At 40.1% G+C, this 21,203-nt stretch overlaps 1 protein-coding gene across 2 annotated transcripts in view; it reads left to right on the forward strand.

Annotated features, from left to right (window-relative positions):
* The window catches only part of RSU1 (Ras suppressor protein 1), a 218,929-nt gene that overhangs the window by 33,408 nt on the left and 164,318 nt on the right, over positions 1 to 21,203 (forward strand). For both annotated transcript variants that reach the window (XM_019532549.1, XM_019532542.1), the window contains exons 4-7: positions 9,251 to 9,371; positions 18,292 to 18,410; positions 19,871 to 19,953; positions 20,222 to 20,336. In XM_019532549.1, the coding sequence (XP_019388094.1) occupies positions 9,251 to 9,371; positions 18,292 to 18,410; positions 19,871 to 19,953; positions 20,222 to 20,336 (438 nt within the window). The remainder of the gene's footprint in view (positions 1 to 9,250; positions 9,372 to 18,291; positions 18,411 to 19,870; positions 19,954 to 20,221; positions 20,337 to 21,203) is intronic.

Genomic DNA, 21,203 nt, shown 5'->3' on the forward strand with positions numbered 1-21,203 from the left:
CAAAAAAAAAAAAACAAAAAACCACGTAACAGTTTTACAGCTCTTTGCTATTAAACAGTTTACTTTCTGCACTGGCAATTTCTTTTTTCAGCATCCCTGGTCACTAGCATTTCTCTTCAAATTCTAACTACTTCTTAAGCATTCTTCTCAGAGCAGAATGTTTTTCGTCCTTTCTTCTGTCCTTCACTAGATGCCACTTTATCCCCAGGCTCTTGCCTGACTTTCCTATGCTCTCAGCATTTCTCCTTAGATCCAAGCTTCTAAATTAAAACTGTTTATTGATGTATTGCTTTGTTAGCACACCAGCACATCAGTGAACTATACTGTAATTTAGAAAATATGTTCTTAAAAGCATTTTGGAAACTGCAGTGCTTCTCATGGACAACTGCATAAACAATTCTACTGGCTTCTATAAAGTGCTGAAGATTAAGGAGGCACGAAGATTTTTTTGCAAATGTTCAATATTATAGTGACTACCCTTTTACCTTTCTGGTGGTATAAATTACAAAGTGGTGTCTGTGTCTGTGTTGTGCATGTTAAATGGTGTGTTCTGGGGACAGGGACTGTCCCTCACTGTTCTGTTGACCACCAAGCCTGCTGTCTGTGCTCAACCAATATTTGAAGCTGAAAGGGGTAGGGAGTGGAAATAGCTATTCTCCCTCTGTTAATTTCTTACTCTCATTTCTGTGAAGTGGATTACTTCTCTCTCTTGGTAACAGAGTACCCTTGTTAGATGAACCTAAACAGGATTCCAGGTCTTGGATACTGTAGACTTGGCACAGAAGGTGTTTATATGTTTAGGACTTGGCATATCAGTGATTTAGTACAATGATGGGATGGGCACAGGGTGAGAGAAATACTGTCATGGGCATTTATATTGTGTAGCTTTGCTCTGAATAGTCCTTTTGAAGCCAGTTGAATCATAAATGGGTTGCAGGATTGAACCCATGTTGATGGGTCATAGGTTTATTTACTACAAAAGTTGTTTCTTGCTGTTGCCAACTTCTAAAATTCTAATCCATAATTGATGGGAAGAACAGCAGCTGCAAAAGTATTGTTACTGGGTTACTTCTACAGTTGTATTAGTCTACACCAGTATATAGGCAGAATGGGTTAATGTGAAACTGGCATATAGACGTACATCTTTCTGACGACAGATTTTACTTTTATGGGTAAATATTTCTTGGTACTATATAATTAGTTAGTAATTAAAGAATGATTTTGAAAAAGTGGCTTGCTTAAAAATATTTCTAAAGATCATGGCAGTAAGAAGACCAATATTAATTAATATAAATGTTTCCGTTTATGCTTCAGATCTGATTTCAAAGCTTGCTGAAGCCATGGAGATTTTTCTAGGCTTTGGTTTAAATCTTTAATTGATTCCTAAAAAATAAACTTGGTTTCTTGTTGTTCTGCAAGTAGATAAATAGTAGTATTTTTCAGGAAGCAAAGCATTATATTTGTACTTTAACTTTGAATATCCCAAATAAACTTCATCCAGAATGTTTGTCTTATAGTTTATGTAACAAAGCTTTTTCCCCTCTTATTGAGACGCATACACTTACTAAATCCCTTCACCAGTACAGATGGATTTAAATATGGGTATGGATTTTTTTTAAGTCTGCATGCATGCTAAACATTCCTTAATTTTAGACTTAACAAATATGAGATATTCTGACATACTATGGTAAGAACAGCAACCACTCTCTGCAAGTTTATATACAATTTTTAAAAAAGGATTTATTTGAAAGTTCATTAATATTTGAAATGTTGCATGTACATAGAAGATTGAGACTTGCCAGTATGAAAACTAAATTAAGGCCCTTATCTTGCATACAGGATTTATGCTTAATTTTTAGTGGCTGAGGAGTTGTCTTGACTTTAGTGGGACTGCTCAAAAATTAAATTGAAGCACTTATGTAGATCTGTATAGGAGCAGAGAGAGCGCCCACAATGATCACACATGACTTTTTTTCTCTCATTCCTATAACATGCTCTGACACTACCACAATGAGTTAAATAAAAAATCTAGATACCAGTGAAAGGTAGCGCTGTCAAGAATGATTTTTTTTTTTTTTAATCAAAAGAGATCAGAAAATGCTTCTTTGCCTTAACTTCTATACTCAGTAACAACCCCCCTTCTTTGTTGTTGCTGGGTTTTTTTCTCTACTTTTTCCATCTTACCCCATCTGCCTTTCTCCTTCTCTCTCCTTTTTAAAGTAAAGGGTAACGGGGGGAAAGGATTATTTCTGAGAGATGAAGGTTAGTGTACAAGCATTTCCTAGTCTTCTGGCTTCTGAAGATGACTCTGCTCCCCTGATGAGCTTCTTGGCTAGTCCCCATAACAGATATCATCCTTGGGTAATAAAAAAAAAATCAAAGAATAAGCCCACGAAACAAAAACCCCTTCTTCTCTGTCCCAGGCATTCAGGGAGGGACCTTTTGTCTCTGGGTCCCAGCACAGGAGCCTGGTCTCCTCCCATATCAGGCAGCTGCAATCACTGCTTGCTTCCTTTTCTCAAGCTGTCCCTTCACAGTCCTATTTTAGCCCTCTTCTCTGGGGTTTTTAACCCAGTAGGACACTTCGTCACGATCAGAAGGCCCACAGCTGAGTGCCCTTAACAGGGCTGGCTGCCTCTTCTTACGGGGACAGACCATCCTGTCACATTTAGTTAAAGAGATCAAAAGGGCAAAACAAGGTAGTTAAGGCATTGAGGGTCAAGGGTTTAAAAAGCTAATCCAGGTAATGGGGTAAGAATCTGGAGTCTCAACTGAGACCATGAGTCTGCAGATGACTTGTTGTTCCACAATTTTGCATTCAGACAGGCTCTTAAAGTTCTGTTAAGAACACATCCTCTGAGCTCAGTGTTGGAATGTCGAGGGAAGTTAAATGCAATAATGCCAACTCTCGTGGAAAAGTCACAACATTCCTGATTTCCAGGTCAAATTAATTCTAACTCATGATCTCCAGACAGAGATCAAATCTCAGGATTTTTTCTTCTAGCGCATGTAGATCAATGTTATGCCAGTAAGTCTGCTGAGGGAGAAGGAAGCAGCGGAGTGAGGCAGATCGAGGTCCCCACAGTGAGGGAGAGAGAGGGCTAGGGACTAGGGCAGGGTGTGCAGTGGAGCTGTGAGCAGTTCATCCAGGAGTGTGGGGGTGGGGGTCAGCTTCCTGCTGCTGCATGCACCCTTGGGGGAGGCATGGTTGTGTGGGCTGCAGCTGCTGGCTGCACCCTTCTGCCTTTTCCCCAGGAGCTGTGCCACATCCCCTACCCACCCAGCAGCACTGCATGGCTCCCAGGGCAAAGGCAGCAGAGCATAGGCCTGCAACCCGTGTCTGTGTGTGTCTGCTTCTCATTCCCAAGCCACAGCTCCCACAGCCCTGCTGCTGCCCTCATTCCTGACCCACATTACCCCACATCTTGCCAGAGTATGCATTGACCCCATCCCCTTCCCGGGCTACACATGCCCACAGCCTCCCACACTTTTACAAATAACACCCCCCCACACACCCATACACACAGCACATACACATACACACTTCAAAAATGGCATCTCACAATTTACATTCCAGCTCTCTTAATGTTAAGTGTTTGTCTCATGATTTTTGACGTGGTGGGGTTGGCAGTACTGTAGATGTTCTGCTGTGGGCTTTCCTGTTTTTTCTGGAACTGATCTTAAATCAGTGCCAATTCATCCTTTTACTTGGGAATTGCCCTGTCTGTTCCTTGTAGGCAGCAGAGCAGCACCTTTAAGTTATGGTATTTATGACATTGGTAGAGGAGCGGGTGAGTGTTGCTTGATCTAGTGATGATGATGTGGTCCATGTTGAAGAAGGGACATAACTGGCATCTTTGTCTGTATCAAGGCACAGTGGCTTTGTGAGAATTAAAGTTTTATATAGTCAGTTGCTGGAGATACAGACATCTCTCCCACCTCATCTCAAGTGATGTATCTCAGTTGATCTAATCAACCTATTTGGCAGTGTCTTCTTCCCCCGTTTTCTTCCCTTCCATATCTAATCTTTCTGCCAGTCCATTCATAGCATCTGACAAAGTAGATTGTTGGCTATGAAAGCTTATGCCTCTGAACCAGTGAGTCTGTTAGGGGCCACACTTTCGTATCTTTCCAAGAGTAAAAGAGTAACGGGCCAGGGATCCTTTTCTTACAGGTCAGATAGGAAGAATGTGTTCATTTTCTGAACACGTTTCAATAAATGCAGAAGGTAAAACAAGTTTGTTTGATTATCTGAGGCTCTTATTTATGTTTCTGGTTATAACATTTGAAAATGATCCCTTAGTATGCAGATCAAGTATGGTCACTGATTCAAATATGTCATTACTAGAATGTCATTAATGAATGATGCACTGTATTAAGCAGTCATTCATACTTAATTGGCAGAAGTATTCGACCTTTTTGTCCAGTTTCTTTTTAAACACAGCTAGAGAACAACACCAGTGTAGAGGTTTTGGGTTACTGTTCTGTACATCCAAAGAGTTTAGCCTCAAATGACTGTTCCCAAACTCTGTATTGAGCATGCTCTTCTAGGTCAGCAAGTTTTCACAGATTCATAGATGAAGGCTCAAGAGATCATCAGGTCTGACCCCCTGCCTAGGCAGGAAAGAGTGCTGGGGTCAGATGACCCCAGCTAGATGCCTATCCAGCCTTCTCTTAAAGACCCCCAAGGTAGGGGAAAGTACCACCTTCCTTGGAAGCCCATTTCAAATTTTTCAAAGCTTGGAGGCTGTTTTGGCATTGGCTCATGCTGATATCCTCTGGGTTACTCTAGATTCTTGGCAGAGGTATTTGAACAACTGTGAAATGAGCTTTTGAGCTGGTGCTTTTGTATTGCTTGGTTCTGGTCTGTCTTCTGATAGAATGGAGCTAAACCTATGAGACATAGTAGAAACTGCCTGATATGAAGAAACCTCACTTTGCCCTTTTGGAGTCTTGCAGATTCTCCTTTTGGTTTTCTTTAAGTAATGGCTGGGATACTGAGCAACTGAATGAGGTTCTTGATGGAAAGAAATCTTGCTCTTGCTTCTGGTTTCTTCTGTTGTTTTCACTTGTTCTGAATGGACCCTTGCAGCATGGCATACCTGAAACTCCAGGAGGATGCAGAGACAGCGGGCTGCCTAATAGTGTCAGTATTTGCTTAGGAGGAGTTCTAGTTCTTGTTAATGACACTGGGTAGCAGATGTTCATAACAGGATTATTAAAGACATCATGGATCTTGTTGTAAATATGTGGGTCAAATGTAACCAGGACTCTGATAGTTCACTCTCAGCTCATCATGTAAGAGGATGCTTTGAATGGAACTCTGCATCCCCTGTATATAAATTGTCAGTCTTTCTCAGTGTTAATTCCACTATTTACTGTGTGACTGGGGGGCTATGTCAGGATATAATCATGGAATTTCAGTGAAGAACCTGGTGCCTGATACAGGCAGCTCCAAGTAAACTATTGTAGTATGTCCCTTCATTCCTCCTAGACTAACATTGAACAATAGTTGTGGCCTTTTCAAGTCCACTAACTCTGTCCTGGTGTAAAGCTAGTTTGCAGGCTAAAGATACCCAAGTTTGGAGCAAAATATGTCTTTATGGTCCATGGGCATCTCTTGAAGAAGCTGAGACTAAAACATGATACTATGGAAAAGTTTTCTCCTAGGCACACGCTAAACTCCAAAGGTCTGTTGTGCCTTTGTCAGCAGCCACAGGAATGGCATTTAATCTGAATCTGTTGCTAGGATATTAGTTCTTTCCCACTATCAGCATATCCAGGCAGCTTTCAAAATGGTATGTGAGGAAGTGTTTGAAAATAAAGCATATCTGTGTCTTAAATATGATTTGCAATATAAAATCCAATTTGCTGTAACTGTACAAATATATTTCAATATGGGAGCACTGTGCAGCTACATACATTTCTATTTTTCATTGGGGACCCTCAAAACGCTACCCTAGTCAAAAAACCCTCAAATCTATTTCAACTTCAGTGGCTGCTGATGTTCTGGATGGTAACCAGCTAAACGGAACTTAATGCTTCTTATGCTGTCCTGCTGGCTATGTTCGCTTGTATTTGTAACCTGTGGGTGCTACATGAACTAAGTTCCCACTTCAGAAGTCTTACTCTGTGAGTCTCTTCTGTCCTATGTGGATTTTTGGCCATCATCTTCCCCAGTCCTAGTTGGTCCTATTCACTTTGTTGCCTTCCCACTCCTGAAAGCAGATTTTTAATGGTGCTTAATTATGAGGTATGAAAGGTAGTGCCTAAGTTTTGTAATGTTTTGGTTTTTTGGGGGGCGGGATTTCAAAATCTAGAAACATTATATTTTTTACTTGTTTGGGTCAGGTTTTTAGAAAAATAAAGACTACCCGCTTGTATGCGGATGTGTAGGAAATTAGTGATGAAAGAGCAAACTGGATCTGTTCTTCCTCGAGGACTAAACTATAACTTATCCTTTGCTGACAGAACCAAAAGAGGAATTTTATTTGGAAGCAGTGAAGCTGTTGACTTATGAGGCTAAGACAATCCCATTATTTTCTCTTTTAAAGTTAACTTCACAAGACTGACCCATTCAGGGAACTTTCAGAGTGCTATGGAAGAGAGGTCTTTTGCTTTTTTGTGCTTTTTTTGTATTTTGGGGAGGGGGGTTGGTTTTTTGTTTCCTTTTCTGTTTTTTGTATTGCTAACTGATTACAAATTAAATTGATAGTAATTCTCAAGAATCTGCTATTCTCTCTAAATAGTTCAGAATAGTTTTGGCTGGCTAGAAGAAGTTTAGGATCCTGAATGTAGGGTTAATGTTTCAGTGTCCCCATAACCGAGGCCTAAATCACATTTAGCATAATTTGTGGTGTTAAATTGGACTGATTTATCTAGGAAAGTGAAATAATCTCTCATCCTGTCAAAAAGACCAATACCTTCAGACCAGGATTTAATTGCATCAGCAGTGCAACTTTGGTAGGATTCCATTCTGTCTGTCTGCATTATTCTTGGTTTGTGGCTAAATTGAAGCCATTATTTTGTAGTACTTCTGCTTCCTAATCCTGTGCAAGCATAGATATCCCTGATTACAAAAGTCACCATTGGTATCAACCCATCATTTCAATATTCAACAGAAAGATTGAGTTAAAAAGGAATAGTAAAAGACATTATAATAATGGCTCCGTTGCAGTATTCTAATGTTTGGAACATTTGTATTAAGAAGGATCGAAAAATCAGTAACCTTTTATTTGAACTTTCATAGCAAGTTAAAAGCAAAAAAGTAAAGGGCATTTGCCTCTCTAAACTCCTGCATAATTCTTGTTGACCTTATGGGATGTGCCTGTAGGGGTGGATCAAATATACTAGTAAGTGTTTTGTGTTGTTATATTGTTGATATGTAGACCTGTTTTAATGATTTCTTTTACAAAGCATGATAAGTGTGTCCTCCCATGAATGTAGCCATTACCAGGGTGTTAATTGTAATTAGGATATTTGTTAGGATTCTATTATTGTGAGCAATGTAATTGTGCTTATAATCATGTAAATGTGGCACTGTAATGTTCTGCTATGTAAAAATTTCATTTTTAGGCTGGAGGAGGATTGCCTCATGCCAAGTATAAAAGAAAATCAAGGCATCAAGACCTTTATAATTATTTTAAACCTGCTCGCCACTCATCCTGATGTCAAGGTTGACCCTGTACTGTGGTGAACATCAGACAAGTCACAAGCTGCAGGGCAAGCGATTAGTCACCCCTTTTTCTCTAGTTCTTGTGTAAACTTCATCTGTGTACTTGAATTTTAGTCTAAGCTCATAGAGAAGAGACTTAAACCTGTACAGCTTTTTAACCTTTTATCTGCATGAGCATATGCATATTGTGCTTCAGAATAGCTCTTTCATATTTCTTAAAAATAACCAGGTATTGATCTGTTGCTAATCTGATATAACCTTTTTGTGCGTATTGATTACAATGCTTTACTCATGGGAGGCAAATCAAAAACTGGCTTGGCTGAGCAGTTCATCATTTAGGGCTGAACTTAAATTGTCGTGATTTAGTTGAATATTAAATGGATGACTACTCAGATTATTTAAACAGGAGGCAGAATGGACCATCACTCAGAATGGATTTTTGTTTCAGTGTTGCCATCTCAGACATTTAATAAAACTGTCATTTAGCTCTGAGTGCCCAAACTATCCATTCTTCTGATTTGACTGTAGTGAAGTGACCCAGAACTTTATGGTAAATTTTTGAGTTGCCAGCATGTGCAGTGTGGTATCAAAGGTGTAATAGGGTAGCCCTGTGCCTTAGGCAGCTGCAGTACAGCTGGCTCATAGCTGCTGCATCTGTTGGGGGGTGGGTGGGGGGTTGTCCATTTATTTGCACCGTCACCCCAAGTGGGTCCTGAGGGCTGTGATTCCTCAGTTGTGTGTCCCATTTTTTCCCCACCTCTCCTCCAGGGGTGATGGGATGCCAGGTGTGGGGTTCTCATGAGGGGAAGGCCATTAGCCCCCTAGGGTCAACAATCAGTTGATTGTTGGTCCCATGTAGAGGGCTTTGGACATGCAACTTCCAATTTGTCAGGGATGGGGAAGCCCAGGATTATGATCAGGATGAGTGGAGAGCAGGCTTAAAATAATTATAAAGCTCTCGATGCCTTGATTTTCCTTTATACTTGGCATGATTATGATCCTGGGCTCCCCCTGCATTGGTAAATAGTAATGATGCAGTTGGTATTAAATCCCTGGTCCTGCCAATCGCACTCATGCCATGTATATGTGGCAGAGTAGGAGACTTGGTCATTGGGAATAGAGATCAGATTCCATTATGCCATTAAATGAATATGTGCCGGGGATCATAGCATATTGTCACTAGCTCTACAATGGCGCACTTTACTCAAAGTATTTAAAATTTCTAATAACATTTTTTTCTGATGAAGCCAAAATGGTTGGTGCCAACTGTGACTTTGAAAGTAGATTGCAAACAAAGGCACCAACAGGCCATCAGAGAGCACTGGTGCGTAGAAATATTGTTTTGTATTTTGTCATCACTTAAGCATTGTTCTAGGCCAGAGAACTACTTATACTTCTTGCATTAAAGAGATTAGATAAACTACATAAGCAGTGTTTGGAGTGTGGACCAGAGCCCCTTAGCTCTACCCTCTTGGAGGAGTGCTCACTTGACTGCGATTACAGAGATTAGTCTAGCTAAGATGAGTTTCTCATGTAATGAAGCAAGCTTGTTTCTTTTTTTTTTTCTTTTTGCAGCTGTACCACCGAATATTGCAGACCTGAAGAATTTAGAAGTGCTAAACTTTTTCAACAACCAGATTGAGGACCTTCCTACTCAAATTAGCAGCCTTCAGAAACTTAAACACCTGAATCTTGGGTGCGTATCTTTAAAGCAAAAATTAGCTATAGAACATTCAAGAAGTTATCAGTTAATAGCAATTGCATCTCAGTCAGAGCTTTTATTACGTACAAAACTCCTTCTCTGAAATTATCATGAGCAACTTTCAAGTTGATCATGTAGTCTCAAAAACTGGTGCATGAAAAACATGCTGGTCTTTTATTTAATTAAAACAGAGCAATAAGTACTTAACTGTTTTCCCATTACATTGTGCTACAGTCGATGGTATTGGTAACTAATAGTGACCTACTTGTTAGATTCAAATTTAATTTTGTTTCATGTGCATGTCAAATGTAGTTTCCTTAACTATTACTCCTATTTATTAATTTTACTGTCACTGGTTAAGATCTAGGAACTGCTGTGTCCTTTCCTCCTTAAGTTCTCCATATGATACTTAAGTTTCAGCGTTGATTACCTTCTAATTTTGTTGCATCACTTCTGTGATTGAGGAGATGCAACTTCCATTATGTGTATATGATTTTTATTATTTTCTTTCTTCAACAGGACTACAGTGATAAAAATGTAACGTGTCAATTTACATCTTTTTTTCTTTGTATTTAGGAACACTTGTATTAAACAACTGTTATTAAACAAGTGTGTTTGTCAGAGAGGATATTAAATTTTTTTGTCTGTGCAGACCATGTCTTCCCTAACTTAGATGACTCTGCAAAACACTGATCACTGAACTGCATCATTGGCTGCCATAATGCAAATATATCTTTTCATCTCTGCAACAAAGATGGTTCTGTTCCTGACTTTGGCTTTGGTTGCCTACCGTAGTGGAGTAGGTACTAATTCTCAGCAGCCTTTGCTCACTTGGAATTAACCAAGAGACTCAAGAATCAACATATTTGCTCAAAGAAACACAATTCCCAGTATATCACAAATACTTGGCTAAGGTTAAATTCATGGTTTAGGCTGCACTTATTAAAGGAGTCATACTACAGCAATAGGGAGGAGGAAAAGTTGGGTGCTTCCTGCACGAGATGAGTGACAGGCTTTGCCTTCTAAATATACTTGATTCCTGCATTTCTTTCATTGATACTTTGTTTGGAAGTAGAAATATTTTTTTTTTCTTGTTGAGCTTTATTGTACTTCAGTCTTGCAGACAGTAATCCAAAAGCTGTCTTGTATGTATAACATTTGTGATGTGTTTTATATTTTATGTATGATATGTATATGTATTCTGGGGGCATTTCCACACAAGCCCACTCGTGTTTCTTGTGGTGTCTCAAACCCCTTTGAGATGCTGCAAGATGCACGCTGGGAACAAAAATACATTCCCTGCACTGCAAATATGCAGCGTGGGAACAAAATTTGATACCTGGATATCTAGGTGCCAAAAATACCCTAGGGGGAAAAAGCAGGGCAAGGCACAGTCCCAGACCATGCCCTGAGGCAACTGGAGTCTCGGTCTCTACGCCTGGCCCTTGCCCTGGTGCTGAAGCACGCTGCCTGCCCATGCAGAGACCTGGACTCAGGCTTTGTGACAAGTCGCAGGGGGGAGGCAGGGCTGCAGGAGGGGGCAGAGGACCATGGGGACCCAGCTGGAGGTGGCTGACCTCCTGGCCACCTGCGGCCAGGAGGACATGCTTTGACAGTTCAAAGCAGGCCACCACACTGAGAACATCTTCTGGGGGATAGCTGCCCAGATGGCTGGGCAGTGGCACACATGACAGTAGTGCCACATAAAGGCCAACTGTGCAGGCACAGCTCACCGGCAGCTGGCCCAGAGGGGCAGATGCCTTTAATGGTGGTGCAGTCTCCTTCTGGATCTGGCAGGTTTGCAGCCTTGGGGTCGCATGCTGTCACAGGTGACAGCAGGTCACAGCCAGGCAGCAGCCCCCACTGCCAGACTGGGTAAAGGGTGCAGGGAACTCTCAGGGCAGCTTCAGCAGTCTAGCTGGCACAAGTCATAGTGTCCCCAGGTACCAATTGGCTGCACCCCATAAGCTCCTGAGAGCAAGTAGCCCTGAGCTACTTGCCAGGGCAGCTTTCTTATACTGATGGGGCCAGCACAGGGCAGGTTTTTATACTGATGGGGCCAGCTCTAGCTCCCCTTGGCTGCAAATCTGGGAAGAGTCAGGCAGGGTTATTTTGTCCTAAGTAGTACAATTTGCCTCACACCAAAGTGCATGTCCAGGCACATGCACTGAGGCAAATAGCCCCTGCTCAAATTTGTGTCACTTCTATTTGTGCTGCTGCAAGCGCATGTGTGGATGCACACTGGGAGTCCATTGCAAGGATATCTGAATGCCTTGCATGTTTTTAAATTAATAGTTACAGAAAAACTTTGTCTAAAACTGTCTCAGTTTCTTCAAAGCCCAATTCATTCGCCCCTTCCCCTCTCACCCATTAAATCAGTGAAAAAGCTTTGTGGGACTTGTAGCTAAAGTCTTTTGTGGAAGCCCATAGTACAACTGAACAGCCAAGACATGACTACTCCTTTCCACTTGATTCATATCTTTGCCTAAACTGCTTGGCCTTATTTTTGTACAGGTATTGAAAACCTCTAGCTTGAGAAAATACTTTTGGTTTCCAAAATAATCTATGTATAGCCCCCTATGGCTTTCCTTCCACCACTGTCTTAAATCTAAATTAATGACAGAAAATATCCTGATGGTCCTTCCTTTGTTCAGCAAAAACCTTCACCTTCCCCCACTCCACTGACCTCAAGTTCTCAATATTTTTCCTAAGTGGTTTTTTCTTTTCCTCCCCTTACCTGATACCTTCAGGGCAGAGCCATCAACAAAGTAGTAGCCCACTACCACCATTTATTCACTTACTTATTCAGGGCCCATTTCTAACATATTTGGAGTATGGGTAGAGTAATTTTTGGAAGAAAGAGCAAGTGATGAGAGAATGATGTACTGCCCCAGTACAAGTTTTATCGCACACAGGATGAAATCCTTTATGTTACAATGTAAGGACTGCACATATCTACAATTTAGTATTTTGAAGAGGAGCCTTTAGACCAGTTCTCCCATGAGGGATTAGGAGTTTGATATGAGGAAAACCACTTGAGGAAACTACCTTTCCGGAGGCAAGAAGTTTCTGCTGTTTCTGTAAACACTTTCCTTATTGGCACTTGGGAGAAGTGGGCAGCTAGCTACTCTCTGACTTTAGGGCATGAATCCTTCTATGGCTGCACTAAGAGAGGCAGAGGGACAGTTCAGCAGTCATTAGACTTGGCCAGTCTGAGAATAGCTGACTGGAGGTGTAAGTTGAACGTGGCTAGTCTGAAGATCAGTTGCTTGCCTGCCAGCCTTTTTGACTTGGAACAGATAACCTGTGGACAAACAGATGTGTCTAGTTGGCACCATCCTTGTGCCACCATTGACTCAGGTTTCTGGATACTTTCTGTAGTAGAGCATGGTGATTCCACAGTGCATGCCCTCAATATTGTTGGAGGCAAGGAAGGGGGCAGCATTACGATTTTGCCTCACCTCTGTTAAAATTTGACCTATGCTCCTGCAGGCAAACTAAAGTTGGTAAGGAGGAAGAGTGGATAGCCTGCAGGTCGGGTAGAAGTCTGGAGGGCTACAAACTTGGAGAGACTAGTATAAGCAAGAACTTTTCCCCTAAGAACAAGACTGATGCCAAGCACTCAAAACCACCCTCTGAAGTATGACCATAAAGGGTGGAAACAGATGTGGGAGCTGGAAGCAACCTCTCCCTCCCCAAATGCTTGTAAACATCTTGGCTATGTAGCCACTTTATCCATGTGCAGCTGTGGCCAAAATGTCCAACAAGAATAAGCAGTTCAAGAGTGAATGGGAGAGAGCTGTGACTAATGTGTGGGCACTGCTACTGCTAAGTTTCATTCTCTACTGTCCAAAAGCCAACTTCAAGACCTGGCATGCCTAGCTTTTCTCTCTGTGGCTCCCAATCACAAAACAAATTAAAAACAGTTTTCAGGAAAAAAAATTAAATATGATTTCTATCCACATCCACAGAGCTCTTCAGCATAAGGCACATTTAAGAGGAGGTGTATTAATTTTGACAGAATGCCTTGATATTATTTCCCACCCCGCATCCCCTCCACTTGCTGTGCAAGAGGGAGAAGAGGAATACTAGTGGCTAGGTAAAGGGCTGGACTATAATAGTGGGTATGGGTTGTAGTTGTGTTGTTCTAAGGACATTGGCAGGCACGGTTCTTTGGATAAATCTGATGTCTTTTAGTAAACCAAATCAGATGGAAAAATTCTTCTTTGCAAGCTTTCAGGCACAAACGCCCTTCACCAGGCTGAGGCAGCATCTGTAGGTGGTCTGCTCTTCCTGAATGGAATGAAAAGAAAGAAGCCTGAAGTTGGTATCCATACAAGACAGCCAGTCAGTAACTATGTAAATTAAGGAGTCAATGAATGAGAGAGAGGTTTGGGGGGAGGGAATGAACGTAGCTGGTAAGCAGTGGAGAGGTACCTGGGCAGTCAAAAGTAAGGCAGGTTAAAATGTGTCATAAATACAATATCTATATTTAGTCCATGGTTTTTTTGTATCCAGTAGGTTGATGAAGTTCATAGGCTCATCTGCAAAAGGTGTTTTGTAAATTCCTTTGATGATTAGAACTGAGAGATTGGGGGAAGAGAGAGAGAGTGGTTTTCTTGTGAGAAATGTGCTCCTACAAGTAATTGGGTATTCTTGTGCTCTAAAAACTTAGACACCCTCCTAGCCACTATAGATGTTACCAACTTATATACCAACATCCCACACCAGGATGGCATGCAAGCCTGCCTTATATACTTACAGGAGCAAGATGACAACTCTGAGTACAGACCCAAAGATATTACTCACCTTATACACTTCATCCTCATGCACAACACCTTCACTTTCAATTACCAGCACTTTCTCCAGAGCATGACCACAGCTATGGGCACGAAAATGGCTCCACAGTATGCCAATCTTTTTATCAGCCACCTGGAAGAAGAATTCCTCAAGGACTGCACCATCAAACCCTTGCTATACTTAAGTTATATCGATGACATCCTCATAATTTGAACTGAAAACCTGCAGTCTCTGATTGTTTTCAATCAGAAATTCAACAAGCATTACCCCTCCATCAGGCTACCTCTTGAATACTCCAGCACCAGCATCTCCATTTTAGACACGATGATTACTATCCAGAATGGTAAAATACAGGCCATGATGTACACGAAACCCACAGACTAACACCTATATCTGCAAAGAGCCAGCAATGACCCTAAACACCAAGAAAGCTGTAATATACAGCTAAGCCCTCCAATACCACCACATTTACAATGAGGAGAACCCCCGGGCTCATCACCTCACAAATCTCAGAAAAGCTTTCATTCAACAAGGGCACCCCTCCAGAGAAATGGATCACACTTTTGAAAGAGCTACCTGGATACCATGTGAAAAATTGCTACAGTACAGAAGGAAAACCCCTGTGAATCGCACGCCACTGGTTATGACATATCAGCCCTCACTGGAACCTATATGGAAAATCCTCAAACAAATTGCAACCCATACTAGAAGAAGAGCCAGTTCTTAAAGAGATCTTCCCAGAACCACCCATCCTAGCCTTTAAACGAGCACTGAACCTTGCTAGCCTCATCTACAGCCCAAAATGCACCGAATGGATCAAGATCATGCCAAGACAAGAAATGTAAAACCTGCTAACATATCTCTACCACCCCCCCAATTACTACACCCCACAACAGAACCATCAGCATCCTCAGATGTTACAGCTGCACTTCCAGAAATGTAATATACCTCATCCAATGCACCAAATGCCCTGATGAAAAATATGTAGAAGAGACCAAACAATAACTGTGTAGTAGAATGAATGCACACTGGAAATCTATCAAGGACAAGAATACCCAATTACCTGTGGGGCAGGTAAAGAACCTTTGTGGGACTGTGATAATGTTATACGTGTATGCCTGGCTTTGACACAGATTCCTGAAGTGCATTTGGGCAAGCTTTCTTTCCCTGCCTATACTTCTGTGACCAGTAATGCTTCTTCTACTTTGTAGGAAAGGTGTAAAGCTAAATACCTCGTTCATGAAGAATTTGGATTCAGGTGAGGGTTCATAAATGTAATAGATTTCTAGGGTTGTAAGGGACCTATTAGCTCATCGAGTCCACCTCCCTGCTCTGGGCAGGAAAGAGCGCTGGTGTCAGGTAACCCCAGCCAGGTGCTTATCTCATCTCCTTTTGAACACCTCCATGGTGTGTCTTGAAGCAAGTGTTTTGCACATTGTTTCAAGCTTATCTGTGAAACTTTTTTTCCTGTGGTTTTCACAGTGATATGTTGTCCGTTACACATGATTGTTTTACAGATGAATGTGATGTCATGCAGAAAATATGCAGAACTTTTGGCAAAGGTGATATCTTGTATAGATTCATTCTGTAGTCATCACAAGATAGTTCCTGATGTTTTTGCTACTAAGAGCTTTCATCGTGTAATTTAATTCTTAAATAACTAAGCAAATTGGGCAGTGTCCTTCAATATGGTTTTCTCTGCCCTTGAATCAAACAGTGTGATTTCAGGTGAAATCCAGTGGTTGACTGATCCAAAGTGATAGTATCCAGGCATCTGCTCTGCTTCCAGCTGTTATTTCTGCCAAATAAATGTATATTAAAATGGCTTTGTCTTTTGCATTGCTTCCAGTTGAGGGTCCTCAAGTGAAATTTAGTTTAGGCTGTGCAAATAACTTTTTTCATAATTAAGCTGATTATAGTGCTAATTGCATTACACAGCAAGAGATGCTTTTTGAATTGAGAACTGGAATGCCTGTGGCACTTCCACAGGCCAAACAAGTCTGTCATCAAGCACCTCTCCATGGTAGTGTTCTGTCTGACTTTTTTAGTAAATCGCAGTAATTTTTAATATCAGCAAGAATTTTGCAGTATTGCAGAATTTCTAACTTCTCAGTTTTGCTTAACATGGTCCACCTTATTTCCTTTTTATTTTTAATGAGACTTATTGTGACAAATGGGTGCAGCATCTTTTTATATGGACAAGAACTTGTGTTGAAAGGTTTATGCTAGAGCGTTTCTCACGCAAGACTGAATGAACTTTACATGCAAGATGATCCCATTTGACAGAGAGCACTGACAGTAGCATGGACTTGGGATGTCCGTCTTCAAAACCACTTCCTTGAAGGTTTTTTGGTTGTTGTTTTTCAGTTTGATCTTCATGGAATCTCTAACCAATCTAAAATCTTTCCAGGTTTGTAAAGCAAAACAATCCGTACTGAAAAATAACCAATTGAATAACGGTCAAATTGTACTAATCCTAGACTAGATAGTCTTTGACATGTTTATTAGAAGATAAACAGTAGTTAATGTTCCTAGGATGTGTTTGCTCTTGCGCCCCTCTGATGCTTTGGATGAGTATCGTAGGTGAGGAGATTATGTCCTGCTGTGTTGATATGCCTCTATAACCTCCACAACAGGTGATGGAGATGTAATTTTTGATAGTTTATCTGTGTATTTCCTTAAGTAATTTCTCTGTATTTCCTAAGTAATTTGGATTGTGTTCATTAAAATTGGATCAATGTTTGTGTGTGCTTGCCAGTCGGTACCAATTCTTACAACTGAAAAACTTTTGGAAATTAAATGGTCAATATAATGACAACACACTGCCTCAGTTTTGGATATCTAACTTGGTTTTCTTAAAATGCTGTCAGAAATGCTGAGCACCTATTCCCCTTTTGCAAGGGGGATACCAAAAATAACCAATAAGTTTGGTAAAATTTAGGCCCAGACTCTTCTCCTTGGCTGGAAGCATTAACCTGAATCCCACATGCCATCCTCCATACGTCTCAGTTTAGAGAGATGGTGCTTAAACATTTAACATACAATCGATTACATATGGTTAAACATTAAAATCAACAGCACGGTACACAAAATTTAATAATTAATTATTGGCTGTTCCCCAACAGAGGAAGTCTACAGAGGAAAAAAACCTAGATTCGTGTTCATAGTAGAAGAATTACAGAAAGCAGTGATGGATTTACCTTGGTCCATGTATAGTCTGACTGAAGGGTCAAACTCAGCATGTTTTTATATGTTAGTCAACATGAACAACTGTATTTGAATCTTGCCCTTGGGTGTAAGAAATAAGAGAAAATAATAATGTTCCTATTATAGATAGCCTGTAGATGGATTGTAAACTTTATGTACCAAGTAGGGAAATCTCTTGTGGTTAAATCGGCATTCATGCCGAAATGTGAAATGTTGGTTCTGTAAATATCCCTATATGCCTAAGGCGATTGCCCTGTTAAACAGTTGACACCTGCTCCTTATCTCATTGAAGTTTATGGTAAAATTGTCATCAAAATTAATTGCAGTAGTTGAATACAGTAATCCCATAAAAACCTGTGAGGGTCCTCTTAAAAGAACTGACAGTGTTAACAGTAATACTTTTGTCACTGCCACCTTCAAACTACCTGCTCCACTTTCAAGGTTGTTGTTTTTGTTTTTGTTTGTTTGCGGTTTTTTTTAGGGGGGGGAAGGGGGAGTTCTCACTTAGTCTCCAATCTCTGTTTTATGTTTCATTGGTTCAGCTTGTCTCCCACCTTCCTTACTCTCCTCCTAAAATGAGTTCTATTCACTCGTCTCAAGCCCTGTTCCCACACTTGGCATTTTTCCTTTATTTGCTGTATTACTTTTAGTTTTGTGTCTCCATTTCTTCCTTGGCTTGTTACTTTTGTTAGCTAATCAGCATTTAAACCTTTACAAGGTCGCACTTGAGCGCTGCATAGCATTAACGTTTGTCAGAATCTCTGTATTCTAACACTGGTTTACAAGCACCAGTTTACAAGTGCAGACCACATGTATTATTTATGCTTATGATGAAATAAATGCAACTAGGGTACTCCATGTGGTATGTTTCTGTTATCCTATACATGTCTTTTCTCTTTGTCAACAGTATGAATAGGTTGAATACCTTGCCTAGAGGATTTGGCTCTTTACCAGCTTTGGAGGTTCTTGACTTGACTTATAACAACTTAAATGAAAATTCCCTGCCTGGAAACTTCTTCTATCTGAGTAAGAGACTTTTTTTTTTAATCTATACATCTTGAAATCGTGCTTTGCATTCTGCAAGAAAAAATTTATTTGATAGAGACCAAACTCTAACCAAATATTTTAGATATATATGTGATTCTTCCTTGGGCCCTCTTGACTATTTCTACATAGCTCAGCAATATGTATCATTGATATACAGTCACCTGACACCATTGGACATATGAGGACTTGGTTAGTAATGGTGTATTAGCTTTCTTCTTGGTAATATTTCTTGGAGTTGTATACTAAAATTTCATAGACGCCAAGAAGCTTTGTGGAACAGTAAAGAACGTCACCTTGATGTGTATTGACTATCTGAAAAAGAACAAGTTTCTGATTGCTTTTTATGAAAACATATAACAGCTTTGTGTGTGTGTGCACGTGTACATTTATATCTATATATAAATTACATAATATTGAAATGCGTGCATCCAAAAACGTGTTGAAACTATGTTCAAGTTGTAAGGTGCAGTGCTCAGAAAGGCCAGAATTAGGTTTGCCTGTATACATGATGTGCTATATGAGCATGCAACTAAAGACTGTCATATAATGCATACATACAGGATGGCTGGAGGAACCTTGCATAGGCATTTCCTTATTTCTGGCATTTTAAATGCTAGAAGGTTTTATTTGGTTTTTTTTATGTTCTTTTCTGCATAATGGTTTTTAATGATCAGAAGTTAAAATGTAAAACAATGCAGGTACCAAGGAAAAAACTTGTGAAAGGAAACACAAGACCTGCTCCCTGAAGCAGGAGGAAGGGATCCCTCCCCAAAGTCATCTCTCTTCCAGAGTATTTGCTGTTGTCTCTCTTTGTCTTAATATTCCTGCAACGGATCTTGCAAACCCCTGATGCTATGTGAATAAAAATGAGCTGAACAGTTCCACTGGGCCATCTTTTCCCCACTTCTACTACTGGAGGATGAGAGAGAGTATATGTATGAAAAATTATAAATGGTATGATTTCGAGCTCAGCTGTATTTGTATTTTATTATCCAGTCTTAAGGTCTTTTTACACTTATACTATGCTCTGTTAGCAGTAAAAATAAGAGTAATTTTTTCCAAAAACTCGGTCAATTTTTTTGTATGTTTTGGATATAAATTGGGTAATAAATAGGAATCAGAGGTAATAAAGAGTAATGGCTCTTGTTCTGACAGCTCAGCATTGAAACTGTGTGCCAAAACCTGCCAGAATTTACTATAGTAGAAATTGTTAATTGTGTCAGTCCTTTTAGATATAGATGTTTTCCTGAACTCGCCAACAATACAATAAGCCAGTAAATCTAAGTTTGACCTGCTTGTTATTATTGTGAGCCCTGGGTATGTCAAAGGCTTTTCACCAAGTCAGGGTTATTAATCAAACCTGACTCCCTTTTATTGATCAGACCTCAAACAGTTGGGTTATATGCCACCCTGTTTATATATTGCTGTTTAATTTGCAGCCACCCTGCGTGCACTCTATCTAAGTGACAACGATTTTGAAATCCTGCCGCCAGATATTGGGAAGCTCACAAAGTTGCAGATAGTAAGTAATTTATCTAAATTCTTGGAAAATCAATTCACTTTCACAGCCCTTGTAGAAGTAGAATCTAGTCAATTTGAGAAGTCGTGGGGTTTGTTTTGAAGGAATAGCCCACTACACCTGATACCGTTTCTTGTTTATCTGCAGAACTTGTAAATAAATTGGAAGAATTGACTGTTTGGGGGAAGGCAATGGGCAGAGAGTAGAGTTCTGTTTTATGTTCCATTATTTTAACTGAAAATTGTTCTGACAACTTTGTATTCTCTGTAAGCTGAGCCTTAGAGACAATGACCTGATATCACTGCCTAAAGAAATCGGTGAACTCACTCAGCTTAAGGAACTTCATATCCAGGGAAACCGCCTAACCGTGTTGCCCCCAGAACTAGGTAAGCTTGTAGAAGGTTGTTTATTTACTTGAATAATGATAATGCAGTGTGTTTCCAACTGGATCAACTAAACCAACTATTAATCTCTAAGAAATATTATTTGCTGAAGTCATCATTGCTGCCATTATCTATTTATTCTCATAGAAACCAACCTACTCTTTCTCTTATTGGGCATCTCTGAATGTGCTTAGGAGAGGAGGAGCTAGCGTAAGAGGCAAGTTTTACCAGATAGCAAAATTTGCATATCATGTTCTGCTTTGTATACAAACTGTTTTAGGGTGTTGTCTATCTGATAAGGCTTAAAGTCTAACTGGGTATGTTAGAACAGTTGTTTTATTCAGCAAAAAAGCTCTTTAGCATTTTAAATGGCTGGATAAAAATAGTATGTTAGGATGTATTTTGTGGGAGGAGATTTTGTTTTGTTTTTTCTCTGAACCTTGCTTGTGTTAAGAGAAGTTTGGCCAAAAAGAATAAGATGAGTCTAAGTTACTTGTTAGACTTTTAAGTCTGTGTTTTAGTATCTTGTCTCATGTTGGTTCAATTACTTTTTTCCTGAAAATAAGGAAACTGGAAGATGACCTATCCATTTTTTATTTCTTTGTTATTTCATCACTAGGAATATTTTTTTCTTTAGTTGTTTTCATTTGAAAAAGGAAAATCTGGTTGTAGGTTAACATTTATTTATTTATTTGGTTTTTAAACTGCCCTATAAGGCTCACAGCGGCTTACAAATTGCATGAATTTGCCTTGCAGTACCTCCTATATGATACTGGAGTCGTACCTGAAGTAGTTCACGGTGTTTTATGATAACCTTTAAAAAAACTTTTTGCTTTAAACAAGGAGCTGCTTCAGTTATCCATTGCTGGA

This window comes from Crocodylus porosus, unplaced genomic scaffold (genome assembly GCF_001723895.1).
Source record: "Crocodylus porosus isolate Cpor-Errol unplaced genomic scaffold, CroPor_comp1, whole genome shotgun sequence".
Taxonomy (NCBI): domain Eukaryota; kingdom Metazoa; phylum Chordata; order Crocodylia; family Crocodylidae; genus Crocodylus; species Crocodylus porosus.